At 45.9% G+C, this 19,237-nt stretch overlaps 1 protein-coding gene across 1 annotated transcript in view; it reads right to left on the bottom strand.

The window, feature by feature from the left end:
- The window catches only part of PTPRF (protein tyrosine phosphatase receptor type F), a 371,540-nt gene that overhangs the window by 83,808 nt on the left and 268,495 nt on the right, over nt 1–19,237 (bottom strand). The window contains exons 6-7 of the mRNA XM_050712309.1: nt 17,548–17,736; nt 1,265–1,375 (exon numbers count right to left, since the gene is read on the bottom strand). Of these exons, the coding sequence (XP_050568266.1) occupies nt 1,265–1,375; nt 17,548–17,736 (300 nt within the window). The remainder of the gene's footprint in view (nt 1–1,264; nt 1,376–17,547; nt 17,737–19,237) is intronic.

The raw sequence follows: 19,237 nt of genomic DNA, 5'->3' as shown, positions 1-19,237 counted from the left end.
AGAATACATGGAGTTTAAAATCATCCGTAATTACACTGTGAGAGTGAAATGAGTGATTCCACTGCACAGACACAGCTTCATCTTCTGAATATGCTTAATTGGATACTTCAGTCTTCCAAAGACTCTCATAATCCAAATTAGTCTGCAAAATAAAAAAGCAGTCCCCCAGAACAAGCAAAGACGACGATGCCAGAAGCCACCTCTAGAAGCAAACACACAGCATGTGAAGAATTAATCATGATCATGTCCTCTTTCCATACTAACTAATGCATATACAGCTTTAAGATTCTATTTTCTTTCTTCAAAACAGAGGAAGGAAGAAATGAAGATGAGATTTTATTATTAGACAGTTGATTTACTACGTGGAAATAAAATCTGGTTCTAACTTCCTAACAAACAACGATTGCACTAGCACAAGAATCTTCTTTCTCTTCCTGGGAAAACCCACAGCTACATTTCCCAGGGGTTCCTTACCAGTGGCTCTGGTTATGCAGAGTTTCATGTGAAGCAGCACAATTTTTTCTTGCTGAAATTAATAGAAAGGGTACAGTGGATTTAGCCCTTGCTTTTCTCCAGACTAACTCAAACACCTTTAATGTAGAAAAAGAAAACTGGCAAGAGACCTTCTTGATGTAAAACCTAGTTTTTCTGGTATGTTGAAAATAGTTTTAAATTGGCAACATAGCATAACCATTAGAAAATCACTTTAAATGAATTGCAGCTAATTTCCAGCATGTTCCCAGTGTGAGCCATTAATACCCAGGGGCTCAATCACTGATGCATGTAAAATGGATTAGGACAACTCCAAAAAGCTGTTCAGTTTTTAAAGATACGCATTCCAAAGCAGAGGCCTAAATACCAGCTCACCTACAGCTGGTTCATCAGAGCAAGACCAGTTTTATACAACTCCACCAAAGGTTAGTTTATACTAAGAGGATTAAGCACCCCTCGATCCCAATTAAAATAGCTGTGACACAAAGCTAAAGAGTTCAAGGAAGAAAGGAGTTCCAATTCCGCTCATGTTTCAGCATTTTACAGAACACCATGTAAACAGCAAAAACAGATTTCCAGCAAACATGAGTCAAACCCAGCGTGGATCAATGATATCCTTGAACTTCATTTGCCATTTTTTGAGCAAATGGCCACATCACACAATCCATGAAGTGTGACCAGGGAACTAAGAGGGAACACACTCCTTTGCTGAAAGCCATGGAGCTCTTTGGGTGGGAGGAGGGTCACCCCCTTGGGTGGAAGCTGCTCTTACCTCGAACATACAGGTTAGCTGGGGCAGAGTAGCGGGTTCCTGCGCTGTTGGTAGCAACACATTCATATTTGCCTTGGTCCGACTCCTCGCTGTTCTCTATTTGCAGAGCTCCTGTGCACAAACAAGATGACACAGACAATTCAGATTATGGCAAATCTGGTAATTGAACAGACAGCCTCAGAAAAGGAAGGCCATGCCCCACGCTTTTAAAGTATCTTCCTGGATAAATATATTGTGATGTTGTTCCCTGGACCCACAGGGTACCAGCATGCAGCCACAAGGTACCCGGTCTGCTGTTAGAAGCTTGTGAAATTGATTATTGTTATTTTTTTAAAGCACAGGGAACCAGTTACTGATGCATTTCCAACCACCCCAACCACTTATATTCATTGCTTCAATAAAGGCAAAAACCATACACATACATACGTATTAATTACAGCTCGGTATAGGACTCCTGTCTAATAAAAGGACCTTTAATAAGCCTTTAATCAAAACAGCTAAACACAAAGGCCGCTAACTGTAGCTGTTTGTTTCTTATCTGATGCACACAAAGCCTAGCAAATGCTCAACAAATTGCGACCTTCCTGCAGAAACTGGCAGAGTCCCATCTCTCCCACCTCGCCACCCCTCCTCCCAGCAGACATCTCCTTCTGAGAAAAAACAGTTTGCCTTTCATCAGCTTTCTCCATGTCAGGGATCTCCTTGTCTTTTCAGAGTGGATTACACTTGATATAAAGTAATTAGGCACTCAGTCTGAGACACCAGATAAACACACCGATGCAATACACCCATCTGGCAGCATGGTGCTCGCGGGAAAGCCACCCTCCCTGCGTCCCAGCAGCAATGCTCCTCCAGCCTTGGGGCAGGAACGTTTGCTTGGTCCAGACCACAGGACATGACCTGATCCCATCCCTGAAACGCCAGATGCACCAGGGGCACATGAAATAACTGCAATAATTGCCAAAGCACACAGAATAGCGATTTACATGGGGAACCTGTGCAGTGCTCCAAGCGAGCACTGGTCTAAGGGGCTTGTCTCATTTGCTCAGCCTAGTCCACCGGTGCCCAGCACCACCTCTGCTTCTTGCCTAGCGCAGATGACTGCAAATCTGCTCACAGCTGAACTCCCCTAACGGGGCCCCGTATGTAGAAGGAAAGATGGAGGTGAAGAGAGGCAGGATGCCCGTGACAGCACGCTGGCACGGCAGGAGCAGACGGCCGCCGACCAGACACCGAAGCGGCTGCTGCTCAGCCTGCTTCCCCCAGGCAGTGTGGCAGCAATTTTTAAAGTGCCTCCAAGTGCCCAGACTGTGCTGGTTAGGATCGCCTGTAAGAAGGGAACTCTGCTCACAAACCATATACCGAACTAAAAGAGAACATTAACCCCTTTGCTTGTAAGGATTTGAACTCATTTCTGCCTGCCACGGTTCAAAACGACCACTGAGAGCGGCACTGAGAATAGCTGGTGAAATTGCCTTCCCCCTTCTTGCTGGTTCAAGCTGTAGAGGTCAAACTGAGTTTTTCATATCATCAGAACAGAAGAAAAACTAATGTGAATCAACCACTGCCACCTACATTATTTAGAAGGATAAATTGAGACTGTCGCATAAGTCTATATGTCATGGGGAAAAATGAACTTCCCCAGGTTCTGCCATATAATAAAAAGATGTACAGAGCCCTCCCTGTCGTTGCATTAGTGCTGGGAACGAGGCTTCAGCTAGACAGAGAGAGCTTGTTTGCAGAAATCCTTCCACCTCCTAACAAAGGAAGCTGCCAGCTTTCCCCAGCCCTGGTGCTCTCTGGACACCCACAGCCCAAAGCCAACAGAGCACTGCTGCTTAATTCAGGGAGAACATCGAATTTCTACATGCTGCCTGGGAAAAACATCTTCAAGCAGGCAGCAGCATGACAGGCAGTGGAGCAGGAGGAAGCTTCCCAGCACTGACAAGATACAGACAATCAGAGAATCTAGAAATGGAAAAGCCTATTAGGTTATCTCGTGCATCCCTGGGGGCCAGGGCGGCATTGCTCCCTGTTGTAAATGTACTTGTGCTCTGTCCAATCCCATTTTAAATGTGCCGAGTGATAGGTCTTTCACCACTTCCTCAAGGAATTTATGCCACAGCCCGGTTATGCTCTCTGGCAGGATGGTTTTCCCAGAGCTCACCACGTATTATCCCCTCCCTAATTCCTGTTCATTACTCTGTGGGTACACGTGTGCTGCAGAGTTCATTTTCCGCGACTGCATCAGGCTGGCTAAAGTTGTTTGCTGCAAGACATACCCAAACTTTAAAAATAAAAGGTGGACGTCATCACCCTGACCAGAAGCCTCTCTCAGCTTTAGCCTGCAGCCCACGTCAGCTGCCTGGGCTGAGAGCAGGGCCAGCCCCAGGTGACAGGCAGAGGCGTCTGCCTCGAAAAGAGCAAGACCCCCGGGTGAGCGTGCTGTGCAGATACACCTTCTGATACGCTCCTTTTAGCCATTTAATAGACATCCCTGGTATTTATATCCTTTATACATATGCAATCTTGTGATCACCATACCTCTTAAATGCCAGTTAGTCATATCATTCTTTGTCTCTAGGGACCTCAACATCAGCGCTGGAGGGAGAAGAGCAAAACATAAGAGGATGAAGAAAATGAAGGCAGAGAGGAGTGACGTTATCGTTGCCTATCAGTTGTGCAGCCAGAGCTGACTGCTTTCTGGAATCATACTACAAACATGTAATGTATGTCAGCAACTCTCTACAAATGCTCAGGGACAAGGGGCAGGGGATTCTGGTTTTGTTTGGGCTGGCACAACTCTTCAAACTGTGGCATGGCAGGAGCAGGAGAGAACCCAGAAAGCAGGAAGGAAGTTAAAAGCAAACCCCTCAACTGAACCGGAAAGAAAACAGTCAATACAATAAATTACCATTAGACGAACACAAAAAGCCCATAGTGTAGCTAACAGCTAGCACAAAGGGGAAGCACCACAGCACGCTGATGGCAGTCAGTGGGACTAACGGGGTTGTCTTCTTGAAGGACAGCCTACATCCAAGTGATGGATACAGGGAAGTACAGCATGTCTTGGGGTACCAAGATTTATGAACAAAGGTAAGAAACTCAGGCACTGCAGGCATTAACTGGAGACATTAAATGCATCTGAGCCTTGGGAATAACTCCACAAGTGTAAAATGCTCCAGGCTCTGGTTTGGTCATCCTGAAGAAAGGCAATAGCTTCACCTCCCGGAGAATTCAAGCCTAGGCTGGACAGGACAAGAGGACCCACAGACAAAAAAGAACGAAGTCCTGAGCAACTCCTATCTCTGAAATTCATGGAAGCTGCATCCAAAGACCCTCAACAGCACGGGGAAATCTGCTTTGACAACTGCAAAGGATTGGGAATGTGGAGACCTGATTTCTATTCCTAGCCCTGCCAATATCTCATCTTATAATCTTCTGTGCCTCTGCAAACCAGGGCTAGGCAGGCTGATTTATTTTTATTCATTACTTGGGATTTATGTTGTGCAAGTTGCTGAGTACGGTCTTGTTCACACAGGATGTCACAGCAGACTTCTCATCTGGACTCCGCGAGTGCTCCTGTGCCAGGTCCCTTCTCATTTACCCAGCCGAATCCTGACGTGCGATCAGATAGCGCAGCTTCGGCAGGCGCATGAGGACCAGCTACCACGAGGACACGCACAGGCGTATAGGAAGGAGCAGCAGGCAGCTTGTTCAGGAACTTGTGGGGCTGTGCAGCGGTACTTGCACATCAGAGCAAAACCTCTCCCTGCGGAGCAGCACCCGACCTCCGCTGCCTCCGAAGCGCCCGAACCGCAGCGGGGCTCTGGCAGAAGAGGGGCAGCCGCTCCGCACCGTGCTGCCATGTCACGTCCATCTCGCCTGCGGCTCAGATCTGTTCCCGATAACACATCTCAGCTTATCAGATTGCTGCCAGCTCCTGAGAAAAACCCCTGGCTGCTCTCCAGTGCCAGGGAGCATGGTGACAAGGCAGAGCTTTTGGGGGCTGAGGGCTGGAGGAGGCTCTGCTGACTGACAGGCATCCCTTGTAGGTCCTTCGCTCTGTGCTGCTATCTCTCCACCAGTCCCTTCCCTCCTCTCCTACTTTTTTTTTCTTTTTTGCTCTTTAGACTTGGGCACAGACAGCATCCCCGTTAGCGGCTCTGCAAGATACTTATCTATTCAAATATACTTGTGCTCGGGCAGAACCATTAGCTGCAGTGACAGTGTTTAAAAGGAGCATTTAAAAAGTGCCCTGTGCAGAGCAGGGGGAAGGCAGATCCTGATAAGGGCCACTTCTTGGCAGCACTGGGGACTGTTGCACCACTGAGGGCTTGTCACTCCCTCCTCTAGGTGACAAACCAAACGGAAAAGCTCTGAGCTGCCATACAAATTGATCTCTCTGAAATGCTGCTCCACAGCTCCTCGGGAGAAGAGAACACACACACGGTGCCTGTGGGGCACCGCCGCTCAGGACCCGTTGCAGCGGGAGCAGCTCCGTTTCTCTGGCAGGGTACTCGCAACTGGAGGCCCGCAGCTCACAGAGGCAGTGACCTTTTGCCCTGGTTATAAAATTAGACATGTGAAGAAATGCTCCCACAAGTGCCCAGGAGTCAGAGGAAGCAGGCTGCAGCCGCAGTGCTCATTTAAAGGGAGCACTTGTGATGCAGGCGTTAATGAACCGAGCTACGTGACCAGGACCCTTCCTCCCAGGCAGCCGGGAACAGGTACATTTTGTCCACCCTATGTGCTAGAGCACGTGGCTACCCTAAACCCCTCCTGTCTCCCTCCTCCAGACTCCCATCAGCTTCCTCCACAGAAACTCTGTCTGGCTTCCCCTGAAGCAGCATTTTTAGCCTCCCCTTCAGCCACAGCTCAGGGTCCAGATCCCTCCTCTGCTAAAAATTCCCTCCCAGAGAAGAAGAATCCTCCTGATACAATCCAGGGAGCTGGGGAGCAGGGCCAGAGCCAAGGACAGACCAGAAGAGATCTGGAAGTGTGAACATAGTGGAGAAAGGAACGATGTGAGAGCCCTGACACCAAGGGGTTTGGGAACTGTGAAAAGCTACAAGACACCAAGACCACGTAAGAGTCACTGGTAATGAAACTAAGCATTTCCCATATTCACTATTTTTGTAATTTGTAACAGAAGCACCCCCCAGCTGTTAGCGAGGACCGCGCCTAGCCTCCACCAGCCATCGGCAGTGCCAATTATGCAAACAAGACAACCACAAATATATTTTCATTGTTAGTGTTCATTATGCTGATTACGCCTGAGAGGCCGGTGATTGGCATGCGAGGGGCATGTTGTGGCTGGCAGGGCTGTTGAGAAATTGCTCTCCTGTGCACCAGGGGCAGCTGCTGATGGCACTCGACCACTGCCACTGTGCAGGACTGGGGCAGAGAGGGAGGAGAGGAGATCCAACGTGCTCGGCAGCACGAGGTCTCCTGTTAGACAGCGGAGCTTCAGGATGCTCTGATCTCTCACCAGCAGGTAGAGGAGATCTCAGGGGACTCTGTGTCAGAAGCAAAACTACAGCACTGTCAAACGCACAGTATCACCTCTGTGTGCGCTTCTAAAGGGACACGAGTCAATCTGAATTCAGAAAACAAGAAACATGGCATTACAAACACTTCCAGGCACTACACCCCACCCAACCACCCCCATGACACTGTCTGCTCCTTCAAACATCTCTTCTTGTTTTAAATTGTTTCCCTTTTTTTGTGTGCATGTGTCTGAAAAAGCTCAGGAAACAGGAAAAATTCTATCACATACCAAGTGCAATCAAACGTACAAACATATGCTCAAAAAGACAGCAAAATTCTTTTGGCTCCCTCTAATCTCTCTGGATAGCTTTCCGCTCCAGCTCGCAGGGCAGCAGAGATATACTGGAGCTATATTTAAACCAGTTCACCGGGGACTGGGAAAGGTTTAGGTGCAGCTCCACAGAAGTTGGTGCGGGTGTTTACCTGGCTGCTCAGACAGACAGCTCCTGACACCCAAGTGAGCTGATCTAAAGTTAATTCAGACAGACCTCTGTAACGCTGATGTCTACCGGGAAGAAATACTCTTATGTATAGGAACCTCAGATATTTCCTGCGGTGACAGAAAAGTAACAAATAAATCTGACTGCAGAGGGATAATGCCTGAGATGGTATTTCTTTACCTCCTCATGTGCATCTGATCTAATGCCTGTTCAATCCAGCACCCACCTGAAACACGACTGTGCTTTGCTGTCTCTCAACGCCTGGGGCAGGAAAATGCAGCCAGGTTTCACACAAGGTTGAATGAGTTCAATTCCAGAGAAATGCTAGAAATGAGCACCTAATTTTCTACTTTGAAAATCAGAATCGGGCATAACTTGCTTAAACATGGAGTTGCTGATAGCATCTGTGGGTCCCCTTAAGCAGCCAGCTATTGCCTAATGTGATGGGCGTCTGCCAGCTCCGTGTCTTTCTGATGAACAAATAGGGATTTTGAGATTTAATTACTACCCGGGGCAGTCCCCGAGTGGTGAAGAGTTAAGCTACGAACCGAGATTTATGAATTATAGATGGGAGCTCCTCCCGTTTCACTGAAGCCAGAGATGTCTTGGACAGAAAGGACCAAATAAGAGGGGCTAAGATCAAACAAGGTGCTTGGAAATATCTCCTCCTGTTTGGTGGGGTACATGTGGAAGTTCTCAGGTCATCCCCTTGCTAATCCCACGCTGGGTCCAGCGCAAGGGCCTTGGGGAATGCTCGAACCGCCCGAGGACTCTGCACACGCAGCTCCTAGCGACACAGTCACAGCAGCAATTAAATCAAACTAAATCCACCCTCCTCCCCCCAGCATTATTACCAAAAGGGTTTGTTAAGAGTCATTAGTTCACCCTTCCTTTCAGACCAAATTAATGGATTCCAAAGCATCCAACTTACCTTAATGAGGAACAAGAGTGCAGCTGGGTATAGAACATGGCAGAACAGTCACTTCTACATGGACACAACCTCACCATCACAAAAGCACTTTCATCTAATCTGTCGTTATCTTTAGAAATTCAATGACCTCCGTTTTAAATAAAAGGCATTAGGCTGACAGAAATCCTCTGGGAGAAGCCAGAGAGCAGCACGTGGCTTCTGTTTGCTCTCACAGAAATGTCATCTTTGACATTCAGACAGGACACATATATTTTAAATAATGTCAAGAACATTCTTAAAATACCTCATCAGGACTCAAACGGAGGTGGGAAGGGGTTGGGGGTGGGGGTGCGGGGAACTTATGCTTTATGAGATGGATGGTTCTGTTTCACAGAGATGTGCTCGGTTCCCAAGCAGGACGGATGGAGCATCCAGGCGGTTCTGGTGCTGAGTCACTAATGTCATCAGACAGGGCGAGGGCGTGGGGAGGCCCCGGGACGGCTGCACTGCGCGCGAGGCTGGGAGCTCGGAGCGCTCGGCTAGTTAGCATTCGGTCTGTCGTTTCGTTTTAGGATTTGCAATAGGAATAGGAGATGAAGAAATAGTTTAAGGAGCTTGTAACATCACAGCTGTCAATCTCGAGCGTTCCAAAGGGAGGAATGACAGATATATAAGCCCATTCATAGCGAAATAAGGTTTGCAGTCTTTTTCCCTGACCCAGATTTGCTATAGAGGCAACTTAATGCAAATACACATCAAACAGCAATTCACATTTGCTCTAAAATCACTTAACGGGAGCTGAAAACATTAACCCCCAGCAACAGAACCAGTTCCAGAGAGTCAGATCATTAACTTCCAGCAGTGATTCAGGGAAAAGGGATAGGAAAGGGGAAAGGGGGAAAACTGAACGAATGAGGTTGTGTCGGTTTGTAGGTGGCAGTCATTCTGTCGAGACACCCAGGGGTCAGTCAACAGGGGTAACCAAAATCACAAGAGAACTCGGGAGGGCCTTGGCACGTAGTGCTGATTAACACACTAAACTTAATCTAAAGGGACAGCTTTGAGTGTTTAGGCTAGTAAAGACAACACTCCAACTGGAAAATCATTACTGGTGCATACAGGCTGTGAAAACTAGCCAGGGACTGTGCACACTGGGCTGTCAGACCATAGGTGGGTTTAATTAATGAAGGCTTAAAGCAACCATATGTGTTTCTGATTCATCTGCTTAAACAAATCTTTGTGCTACAAAGCAACACCGGCACGTCTGGCTCAGAAAGGGGGGTCTGGGGGCGGCAGTTCTCCACTCTGCTGCCACACTGGAGCGTTAGCACTCTTGAAAGGCAAACACGAGCAAGGCAAACAAAGGCGCTCTTTATCCCAGAGCCAGATTTGCTCAAACTTTCAAGAATTTATCTCCTTCTGATTAGAGCTTCATGCCTGTCAGCAGCAGCGGAGAGGAATTTGACTGTTCTCTTGTGAAAATGTTACCTACTTACACCAAAGCAATCCATCTAACCTCCCCCCGCCAGACACAAAACCCCGGAGGCCAAAACTGTGCAGGAAGCTCAGAGACTTGCAGGAGCTGCAGGAGACGTCAACCCTCCCGTGGCGGAGGCTGGGGACCACCGTCCCAGTTGCAAACTTTCCATTGAATAACCCCCTTTCAACAGTGCAAAATCGCAATGGATGAGTCTACAAGAAGTCACGCTAAAAACCAACCAAAATAAACACACTAGTGGGAGAGTGCAGATGAGCGAGAGCACTGGCAGAGTTAGGGCTGAGAGTAAAAGCTGGAGATGAGAAACACCGGAGGAGAAGGGACAAGGCAGACAGGAGATGGAGTGACGTGACAACTGGAGGCACATTTCAGCATTCTTACCTCTGATCGGTGTACCACCTGGTGAGGTAATTTGAATGCAAATAAGATTAGAGAGAAGCATTAGTACAAAGAGGAAAGGAAGAAAATTATAACTAAAAAGCAGAAAGTTTTTTTTTTTAAAAGCTAGAATTTGTATTAGCGCGACAGGAATAAACAAAAAGAAACTGATGTGCAGTAAAAGTCAGAGTGACACTCTCAGGAGGTTAGTAAAGCTCATCGCTTCCAGGAGTGCAGCACCCAGCCTTGCATCTCACCATCACAGCCACCATCCTCAGGACCGGGGGCCGAACTAAGCTGCCGAGGTGGCGTTGCTGGCTGGCCTCACCGCTTGCATTCACCCACGCCACTGGTCAAGCAGTTGAGATGGAGGACACGTTGGAAGATGGTGCAGTGCCCCTTCATTCCTTCCAGAACACGGAGGGGGTGCGTGCCCCGGGGGCTGAGTGACCGTGAGTGTGCTGGGCAGGAGGGGTGGAAAGCACATGGTTGCGGGCACTAGGTGCGGTTTGGCTTTGAGGTTAGAATGACCAGTGGGACAAAATCTGCTCACTTAAAGAAATTAAACTAAGGGGAGAGCTTAACAAATCAGTTTTGAGCCATTCTCCACATTCACGTAAACCCTGCACCAGGTTCCCTCCGGCAAAGAAATTGGTGTCATGCAGAATTAACTTTACATAGAGAAATATTTCAAAACGAAGTCGTTTCTGGTAATGTAACAATGGCACTCTAGCCAGACCTCTGTCATTCCTGCCTAATTTGGATGTTAGCTGGAGGAAGGAATCCCTACCCTCTTTATAAGGCACTGACGATAATTTGACATGCTATAATGAATGGTATCTTATAAGGAGGGCTTCTCTGGGAGTGAGGTTCAGTTATTCTGTTGCAACGATCCGTAAAGGTTTGTTTTATGAGGTCAACGTGTTAGCAAGTGGAGGATCCACTGGTCAACGTCTTGAGTTCAGAGCACAACCGATAACAATGCATGATTCGAGGGGAGACGCTCCAGCTGGGCAAATTGGCAGGGAACCCTTCTAATCCCCACTACTTTTGTCCCCTTGGTCTTATTTTGCACACATGGAGGCTGTTAGTATAAGGGAGAGATTCATGCAGATCCAATCTGTAGGCAGTTCATGGTATGTGTTGGTTTTATGCAGATTTGTAGGATCTGAATACCAAGCACTTACCAAAGAAAACTGAGGAGTTTAAACAGACAGAAAAACAGGGTTAAACAGGACACAGTGTGTCAAATCATGTTCAGTGTATTGATTAATAAATACCAGCACGCATACAAGAGTGTCGTGTATCTCAGATTTACAGCTCATTCCATTATCCACAACAATGATCACCCAATGGGAAAGAAAGACAGAAAAGAATTTCTGTAAATACAAAGAAGGCATATTTTAAGCATGTTTAACTCGCCTCTTAAAAAGTAATTACAGTATTTATACTTATTCCCTTTCTTTCCTAACTACCCTTCCTTTAGGCAGAGTCCTTTTTCTAAGCAGGAGCAGCAATTCAAACCACTCATTTTAGCATTTTCCTCTGCCAAGATGACATTACCCCATTTTAACTTTATGTCCGGATATATTTTTTGACACATTCTATCCACAGATGACTGAAGCATCAGGAAAGATCCTGCAGTCACTGAGTTGTGGGTAATCTTTCCCTTGCGATAACAAATCTGCTGCTTATTTATCTATCTTAGTAACGACCGCTGCCCTTGACAGAACAGTTATACCCAGAGATAACTTGCATGGAACAGCACAGCCATGGAAAATGGAGTTATTTCTCTTTGCCTGTTTGGAAAGTTTGCCAAGGGATATTTTCGTTCTGTTTGGTCTAGGGCCTCCCCCAGCCCCCCTTCCACAATTCTCAGAGTTAAGGAAAGCATCGCCACAGTGTGTCACTTCCCACAGGAACGGTGCGTTGACTTTGAGCACAAGCCCAAGGGGCAGAAAACAGGACTTCCTTCTCTCTTGTCTGGCTTAAATGGGGTTTGTTGTTCTGTCCTAGAACTGAAAGATTCACAGCAAATCTTTAAATCTACTCCCTGTAGAGGCTAAACCCTTCCTCTAACACGCAGCTGTCTACACAGAGCTCCAGGAGCAACTGCATACTTGAAGCAGATTCCCTAAAACATAAGTGCGACCAGCCCATTTTTTCCTGCATTAAGTCCCAATCCTTCTGGCCTCTGAATGTAAGCCAACCCTTGCGGGAGCAGCAGAGAGGCACTCCGTATTTAGCACGCTGTTTGTTCTGGGTCTCTCTCACCTTTGCAAAGTTAAGACGCTCAGAGGACAACATTAGGCAGAGCGCACAAGGTTTCCCTGTTGGTCCCCAGATTTCCTCCTCTAGAAGGAATGAAAGTTCCTGCTTTCCCTTCGCATCGTAAGATAATTCATCTCTGACTACTGTCCTTTCAGGGTGTCTCTCAAGGGGCCTGAATCCCAGCATATAGGCCACAGAGTGACGAGTCCATCGAGTGATGGAGGTGCCATCACTTGAACCGTTACTGAGGCCAACTCGTGCCCTGTGATCACCAGGCTGCTTTACACAAAGGGCTCTCCAAGATCAAATTTTAAGCTCAATTGCTTGTGTGTGGTTTGAAAGGTTTGAAAAACTCTTAAGTAAGGAGATTTTATTTCCCTTCTATGATAAGTGGCACTGATTAACACCCCATACGTTCACTTCTGCAGAAATGAATGCCGACCCTGACATCCTCTGTGTAACTGGAAGCGCACAGCCAGGCACTGAAAGCAAGGCAAAACGTAGGATGATGTTGTAAAAACTCCTGGGATTATTTGCACCAGGAGGAGAGGCTTTGTTGGAGAAGGGACTTCACTCTGCTGCCACAAACTCATCTCAGACTTATCAACAAAACCCCCCAAAACAAAACAAAACAAAAAAACACTCCAAAGCAATGTCAAAGAGAGAAACCAAGGCTCTTGCTGGCCACAACCAGGCATTATAGTAGTGCAAACCTGAATCCTACAGCCTGGCTATTTGCCACCAGTTGCAACCATGAGTGTGCTTCACACAGCAAGACCCAGATGTGCAGTATAGGTTCCTCTAGGACATAAAATTTCAACTGTCAATTGGTTGGCCATGATACGGCTTCAACCTTTGTCTAGTCAGTCCCTCCTGTGAGAGAGCATCCATCCTTTTGTGGGTTTCCTGAGCCTTTGGAATAATACTCCCCAACCTTTTGGCTGCTCTTACACTTTGTTCCAAGTCCATGCCTATCTGATGTCTGGACTTGAAGCTGTGGCTCGCCAGGAGTTGAATGTCTTCTGCTGGGTACTGAGTGCCGGCTATGACCAGTGAAGCAGAATAGAGCAGCCATCGGCCACACTGCCATCCCACAGCCCCTGCCTCTTTCTGCAAGTTTGTACTGTGTATGTTTTTTGTTTTTTTTTTTCCATGTAAGTAGTGCTCCTATCTCTAGGATCAAGACTAAAATGAAAATGCTTCCTAGTAACAGAGCATAAATGCAGTGAGATGATACGCTGAGAAGCTTCCCACTGCTTCTTTGTTAGAGGCACCTACACTCTTCCAGAGAGCGACTGAAGTCACCTGCAGAGCCCTTTCTGATACTTCACTTGCAGTTAATTGCCTGAAAGCTACACGAGGGTCTAGGGCGCAGTCCTGTAGCTCAGTTAATTGACAGTGATTAAAAAAGAATGATACTTGTCGTAGCACCAAGTTCTTTAATAGACACAAGATGACAATGCTCTCTTAATTTCTGGAATTTCCTGATGTGGCAAAGATATCTGTATGCTACCGTTCAGGATATTTATTTATTCTAATTTGACATTTTGTTCAGGACCTTTCTGAAGAGCAAGGTGGAAGAGCAATTCTTCAAATATGAAACTCGCTGGAAGCACTCAAGAACTTTGAGAGTATGAATACCACCACAGTTGCTTTGAAGTCTTCAGGAGCTTGTGATCCAAGAATCTTTATGGAATAGCTGTGAAGCATCAGGACAGTCTGATCTATATTGAGGAAGTTTCTGCCACATCATCAACTAATTTTAAAACATGGTTGGAGGTATAGCACTGACCCTGACTCTCATATGTGCATCATCTGCTACTACAATCTCCAGACAGTTTTAAAATCAGTTCAGCCAAACAGGTTTTACAAAGAGCTAGCATGAAAGGGAGGTTTCCCAGCCCAGAACCAGCCTAAGATTCTGTGTCAGCGACTGAGAAGCAGTGACCAAAGCCATGCACCCTGGGAGAGAACAGGGAGTTGTCCTGAGTCACTGCCTTTGCAGAAAAGCAGCCTCTCAACAAGAGGTGCGAAGTACTAGCAAGATGAGCAAGGGAGAGTTTTGCTATAACCAGAATGAGTCAGAGACCCTGCCTTCACCTTGATCTGCGATAATGGAGATGAAACCCTGTATTTATTTGTGTTCTCATCTCTAGAGCAATTACCCCAAAACATACTGGCCGAACTACCCAAGAGCTGGGCTTAAAAAAGAATTAAGCATTATTCTGGAGGAAAGATTTATGTGTTGTGGGGGAAGGGAGAAAAAAGCCCTCTAAATGTGAAGGGGAGGCTTAACAAGAAAAATGCATAAACACAAATATAGACGTAATTAGTAAATGAAAAAAGGCAGGACACAGGGCAGACTTATAAATTGTGTGTTTGCTGCTGACAGACACCATTATTCCAGGGTTAAAAAAGCCTAACACGACAGCTTGGTTGTCTTAAACCACAAATTGTAATACCTTCACAGAAGACAAACACACCTCTAGAAACTGATGTTCAGAGCCCACTTGGGCACGTGATCCGACTGCATGCGAGTTCCAAGACCTGCCTGCAGCCCGCAGAGCACTGCCAGCCCACATAACTGTGAGTGTCAGGAGAGAGCATCTCTCCCTAGCATGTGTTTTCTTTAGCTATTTATTCCACACTAGGAGCCTGAGGAAATGAAATCATTCCTCAACTCTCCAGTTAGACTCCAGAGCTGCTTTCACCTTTATAACCTATATTTAGGACATCTGAATAATAATATATTATGTACTGGGTGAAGGTCGGACACTCTATATATGCAATATTGGGCTGACACTGTGCTGTAACTATTTTAACTATATTGCATCTGTCTAGGTTTTATTGGGTTTTAATTAAATGAAATTAAATGAGCGTATATTTAGATTGAGACAGTATAAACTGACATTCATGCAGATATGCCAGGCTGGCTGCAAGATATTATCTTAATGGAGCAGAGACTTTGCAAACTATTAAACTCTCATATAATGAGGTATCTATTTAAATATTCTTTTCTTTGAAAAACAACTCTGCCCCACGAGGTGTAATGCTGGAGAGCTCAATTAGCACCTTGAAGAATGGATCAGAGGCTGCCCAACCCACCACATTGCTCACACAGGGTGACTGCAGTCAGGTAAGTGTGGCCCACGTACTTCAAGGGCATTTAGGGACACGGTTTAGCGGGTAATACTGGTGGCAGGGGGACGGTTGGACCAGATGATCTTGGAGGTCTTTTCCAACCTTAATGATTCTATGATTCAAAGGGTAGGTCCTACTCTGTATCTATCACAAATATAGGAAAAAGCCACACATGCTAGCAGGGATCCAAGTTCTGACCTATGAGAAGTGGTAAACTTCTTGTTCCCCACTCATGTCAGGGTGGAGCCAGAGCCCTGGTGAATCTTGGCATCGTATCAGCAGGTCCCTAAAAATAAAACAACCACTCATATCTGGAAGTCTCTTGCACTGAACTGTGGAAGCCTCCCTTACTACATTAGAGAGCTAATCAATTTCTCTCGCAAGTTTGAGGATGTGTGCTGCTCATTGATTTCTAAAAAGTTCCCTTGACACCTCCCTTGGTAATTACTGTGTCTTCAGCAAGCAGCCAGCTCTAGAGTTTGAATCCCCGGTGAAATATTCAATTGAGATGTTGCTGAAGAACAGCGAATAGGAAGCAAAACTTGGACACAGTGACAGAGTTTACTGGTTTGTTTTTAAACTTTCTATCTCACTAAACTTGTGAAGCAGCTGGTAGAGAGGCAGCCAAGTGCCTGCAAAAAGGAGGATGGAGAACACACAGCAAGTGCATCAGGAGCTGTCTTGCTGCTCATTTATGGTAATTTCTGATGCTGATTTAGTCAGCTATGAAGTGAAACACATCCATGTGCACCTTCCTATTGCTGCTTCCTAAAGCTTCTCAGAATAATTAACAAGCGTGATATTTTCTTTCAGCACAAACAGATCAAGATTAAACCATGTTGTGGGGGAGATAAGCTAAAGGTCACTGGGAAATTTCATAAGCTATAAATGCATTAGTATAATTAGCGCTCACTGGTACATCAAGGTGGGATCAGGAGTGTCAGGCTGGGTTCTATTTTTGACGAGAGTGATGTCTCATTACCCACTCCCCCAAGTAAAAGCCTACTTCTTATCATCCAAGCATCATCAGATTTATGCAGAGGGCTCCTGCTATGGGGAAATGTGTCAAGACGTTCACCTTGCTAGGAGGAAGATGGTGTTGCCCTGGCAGCAGCACTCATAACAAATGTTTTTTGAGTACCCGGAGCCACATCACGGCCAGGCAAGGCATTCTGCCTCTTAGTTAAGCATGAGACCTTTCCAGACTGAAGCCACTCCAGCTCCGGTCCTTCTGTGCTTTCAGAAGGTATCCATGGACTTTTTTCCCCCAGGCTAAAGCTGCGATGTAGTGATGCCGTGCATTGTTAAATATCCACTGCAATTCATGCTGCGGAGCTGCATTTCATCAAGTGAAAAGAGAGATGTTTTATTTTCTTTAATTCTGTAATGGGCCTTACAGTCCTGAGAGAGTGAACAGTGCAGCAGAAGAACAAGAGTTCCTCACCAAAATGAGTGAAGTCTTAAGACACCGACAAACACAAACTGTCTGCATTTCTAAACCTAGTATTCAGCTTATCGAATAATCACAAAGAAATGGTAATATCAAAACTGTGTCCACCTTCCTTTGAAATCCATAGGATCGCTGCTTCTTGAATTTTTCTTTATTCTTGTGGTGTCACACAGCAAGGGTGATAAAGGTCTCAACAGCAAGCAGAGCACTGTCTTGCAGCATCTATGTAAGGAGTGAAGTAGTACATGACCACTGACTGTAAAACTTCAACCAGTATCTCATTATACCGATTTGTACTGTGCTCCCATTAAAAATAGCCAAGACCTGCTGAGTTGGTAGAGAAATGCCTAAGCCTACCAGGGATTTGGGGCAATGTCAAGACGCTCTACAGAATAAGGAATCCAGGCGATGTTCCAAAAGGAATGTCCGTGCCAATCTATCCATATAATAAATCATGATAACCTGGTAGATAGGATCAGCTCCAAAAACAGTTTTTACTTTGCAGAAGAAACAAGCTCAAATCAAAGTGATATTTGAATTTAGAACTGCATTTCAGCAACATGAGAAAAAATAACAGTATCAAGTAAAGAGAAAAGGGAGGAAGGATTAGGGGGTAAGGGAGGCTTACTTGCTTTGCTACCTTACCCGAGCGGAGCTGCTTGATTCTCCCATTGCTAGTTGCAGTGTCGACAGGCAGGAAGTCCTTGAACCAGGAGATTTCAGGATCAGGGTTACCGCTGGCAGCACAGAGCATTGTGGCTGTGCGGGCCTTTTCCACCACCTTCAGCTGCGGGCCCATATCAATGGTTGGGAAGCCAGCTGGGAGATGGTCTTCTGCAAGAGAAAAAAAAAAACACCACAAGGTTAAAGAGAAAGGTTCCAGCATAGAGATGGGATACAGTTGTAGGGACAGCAGTAACATGGTACAGCATCTGTGCCTCTGCTGGAAAACAGCATCCAGACTTTCCTACTGAGAAGGTTTTCAAGCCCTTAAAGCACATTAGGCTCTATAATGAGCATTCATTATACCAATAGAAGCTTCCACTAAATTTAACTCCGTTTAAATCAATTGCCTTGGGAAACGTCCATAATTTTCATTGATACGTAAGCTTCTTCTATTGTTGTTAATAATTCAGTAAAAGCAGGTATTTGCCTTTTTGTCGGAGGACTGAGTTGAAGAAAACAGACAAACACAATGCCAAATAGTTTGAGGCATCTTGAGAAACAACAGCTAAACAATAAAAACCCTTAGAATGGTCCAGAGAGGCCCATTTGCTCTTTTTTGACTAGGAACATTCTGTCACACTGGTAGGATAGATTGTAAATCTCTTCCTCATGCCCCCAGATCTGATTCAGAAGGCTTTTAGAAACTAATGAATGTAAAGCTAATGAGCCACACTCTGCTCATGAGCTGCCTTGCCAGGCTGTGCCGTGGCAAGCTCCTGGTGCATTTTCTGGGCTGCAGAGAGCAACGGAGGTGTGCGACAAATGGCCAGTGCACACTCTGGCATGTCTCACTGAAATACCATAAAACGAAGCACCACCAGAACTGCTGAAGCCATTCATACAGCGGGTACAAAAATAGTTAATTGGGTTTGCTGCTGCAGAGCATGCTCAGGTAGGCTGGGTTGAATACATTAGGCAGCCTTCACTGATAAGCCAAGGCATGCTCCAACATTGTCATTCAATAGCAGCTGCGGAACAGAGCTCATTTACTCATTCTGTAGCAAGATGTACTGTACTCTGCTAAGCCTGAACTGCAATCAAAAGGACATGTTTTCACAGAAAAAAAAAAGAACTTGAAGAACATTAAGAAGCTTTTAAAGCACCAGAAACTCAATTATTTTCAGTATGTTTCTTTCTTTTTTTCTCCCCCCCTGTTTTAAGGGAACTTAAGCAAACCATCTTCTCTGGCAAATCCAATTCTGCAAGGCTCCCAGCTCAATGCAGTGTTTAAACAAGCAAGATCTCAGCATTTTCCAAAGTCCTGGAGGAGTCTGAACTTGCTGCAGCCTGATTTTTCCTGTTATGTCACACATCTGGACCTGTATCCCTTAACTCTTGACAGGACAGTGCTAGCAACAGGCCACCTCAGGTACTTCCCTTCTGCCTGTTCTGCCATACCTGCAGCACAAACACAGCCTTCGGTAGCTAATCTTAGATAATTCTTCCCTAAGATGATCTCAGGAGAGTTCCCAAGACCCATGACTTGTTTGTACATCCAGACTGCAGCAGAAGGTAACATCTGCTGTAAACAAAACATTGCCCTGGAATATTTTTTTGCTAGGTGGATGACAGTGGCTATGAGACATCCAAGGTTTTCTAAAGGAAAAAA

This window comes from Cygnus atratus, chromosome 8 (genome assembly GCF_013377495.2).
Source record: "Cygnus atratus isolate AKBS03 ecotype Queensland, Australia chromosome 8, CAtr_DNAZoo_HiC_assembly, whole genome shotgun sequence".
NCBI lineage: Eukaryota > Metazoa > Chordata > Aves > Anseriformes > Anatidae > Cygnus > Cygnus atratus.
This window is presented reverse-complemented; position numbering and strand designations above follow the sequence as displayed.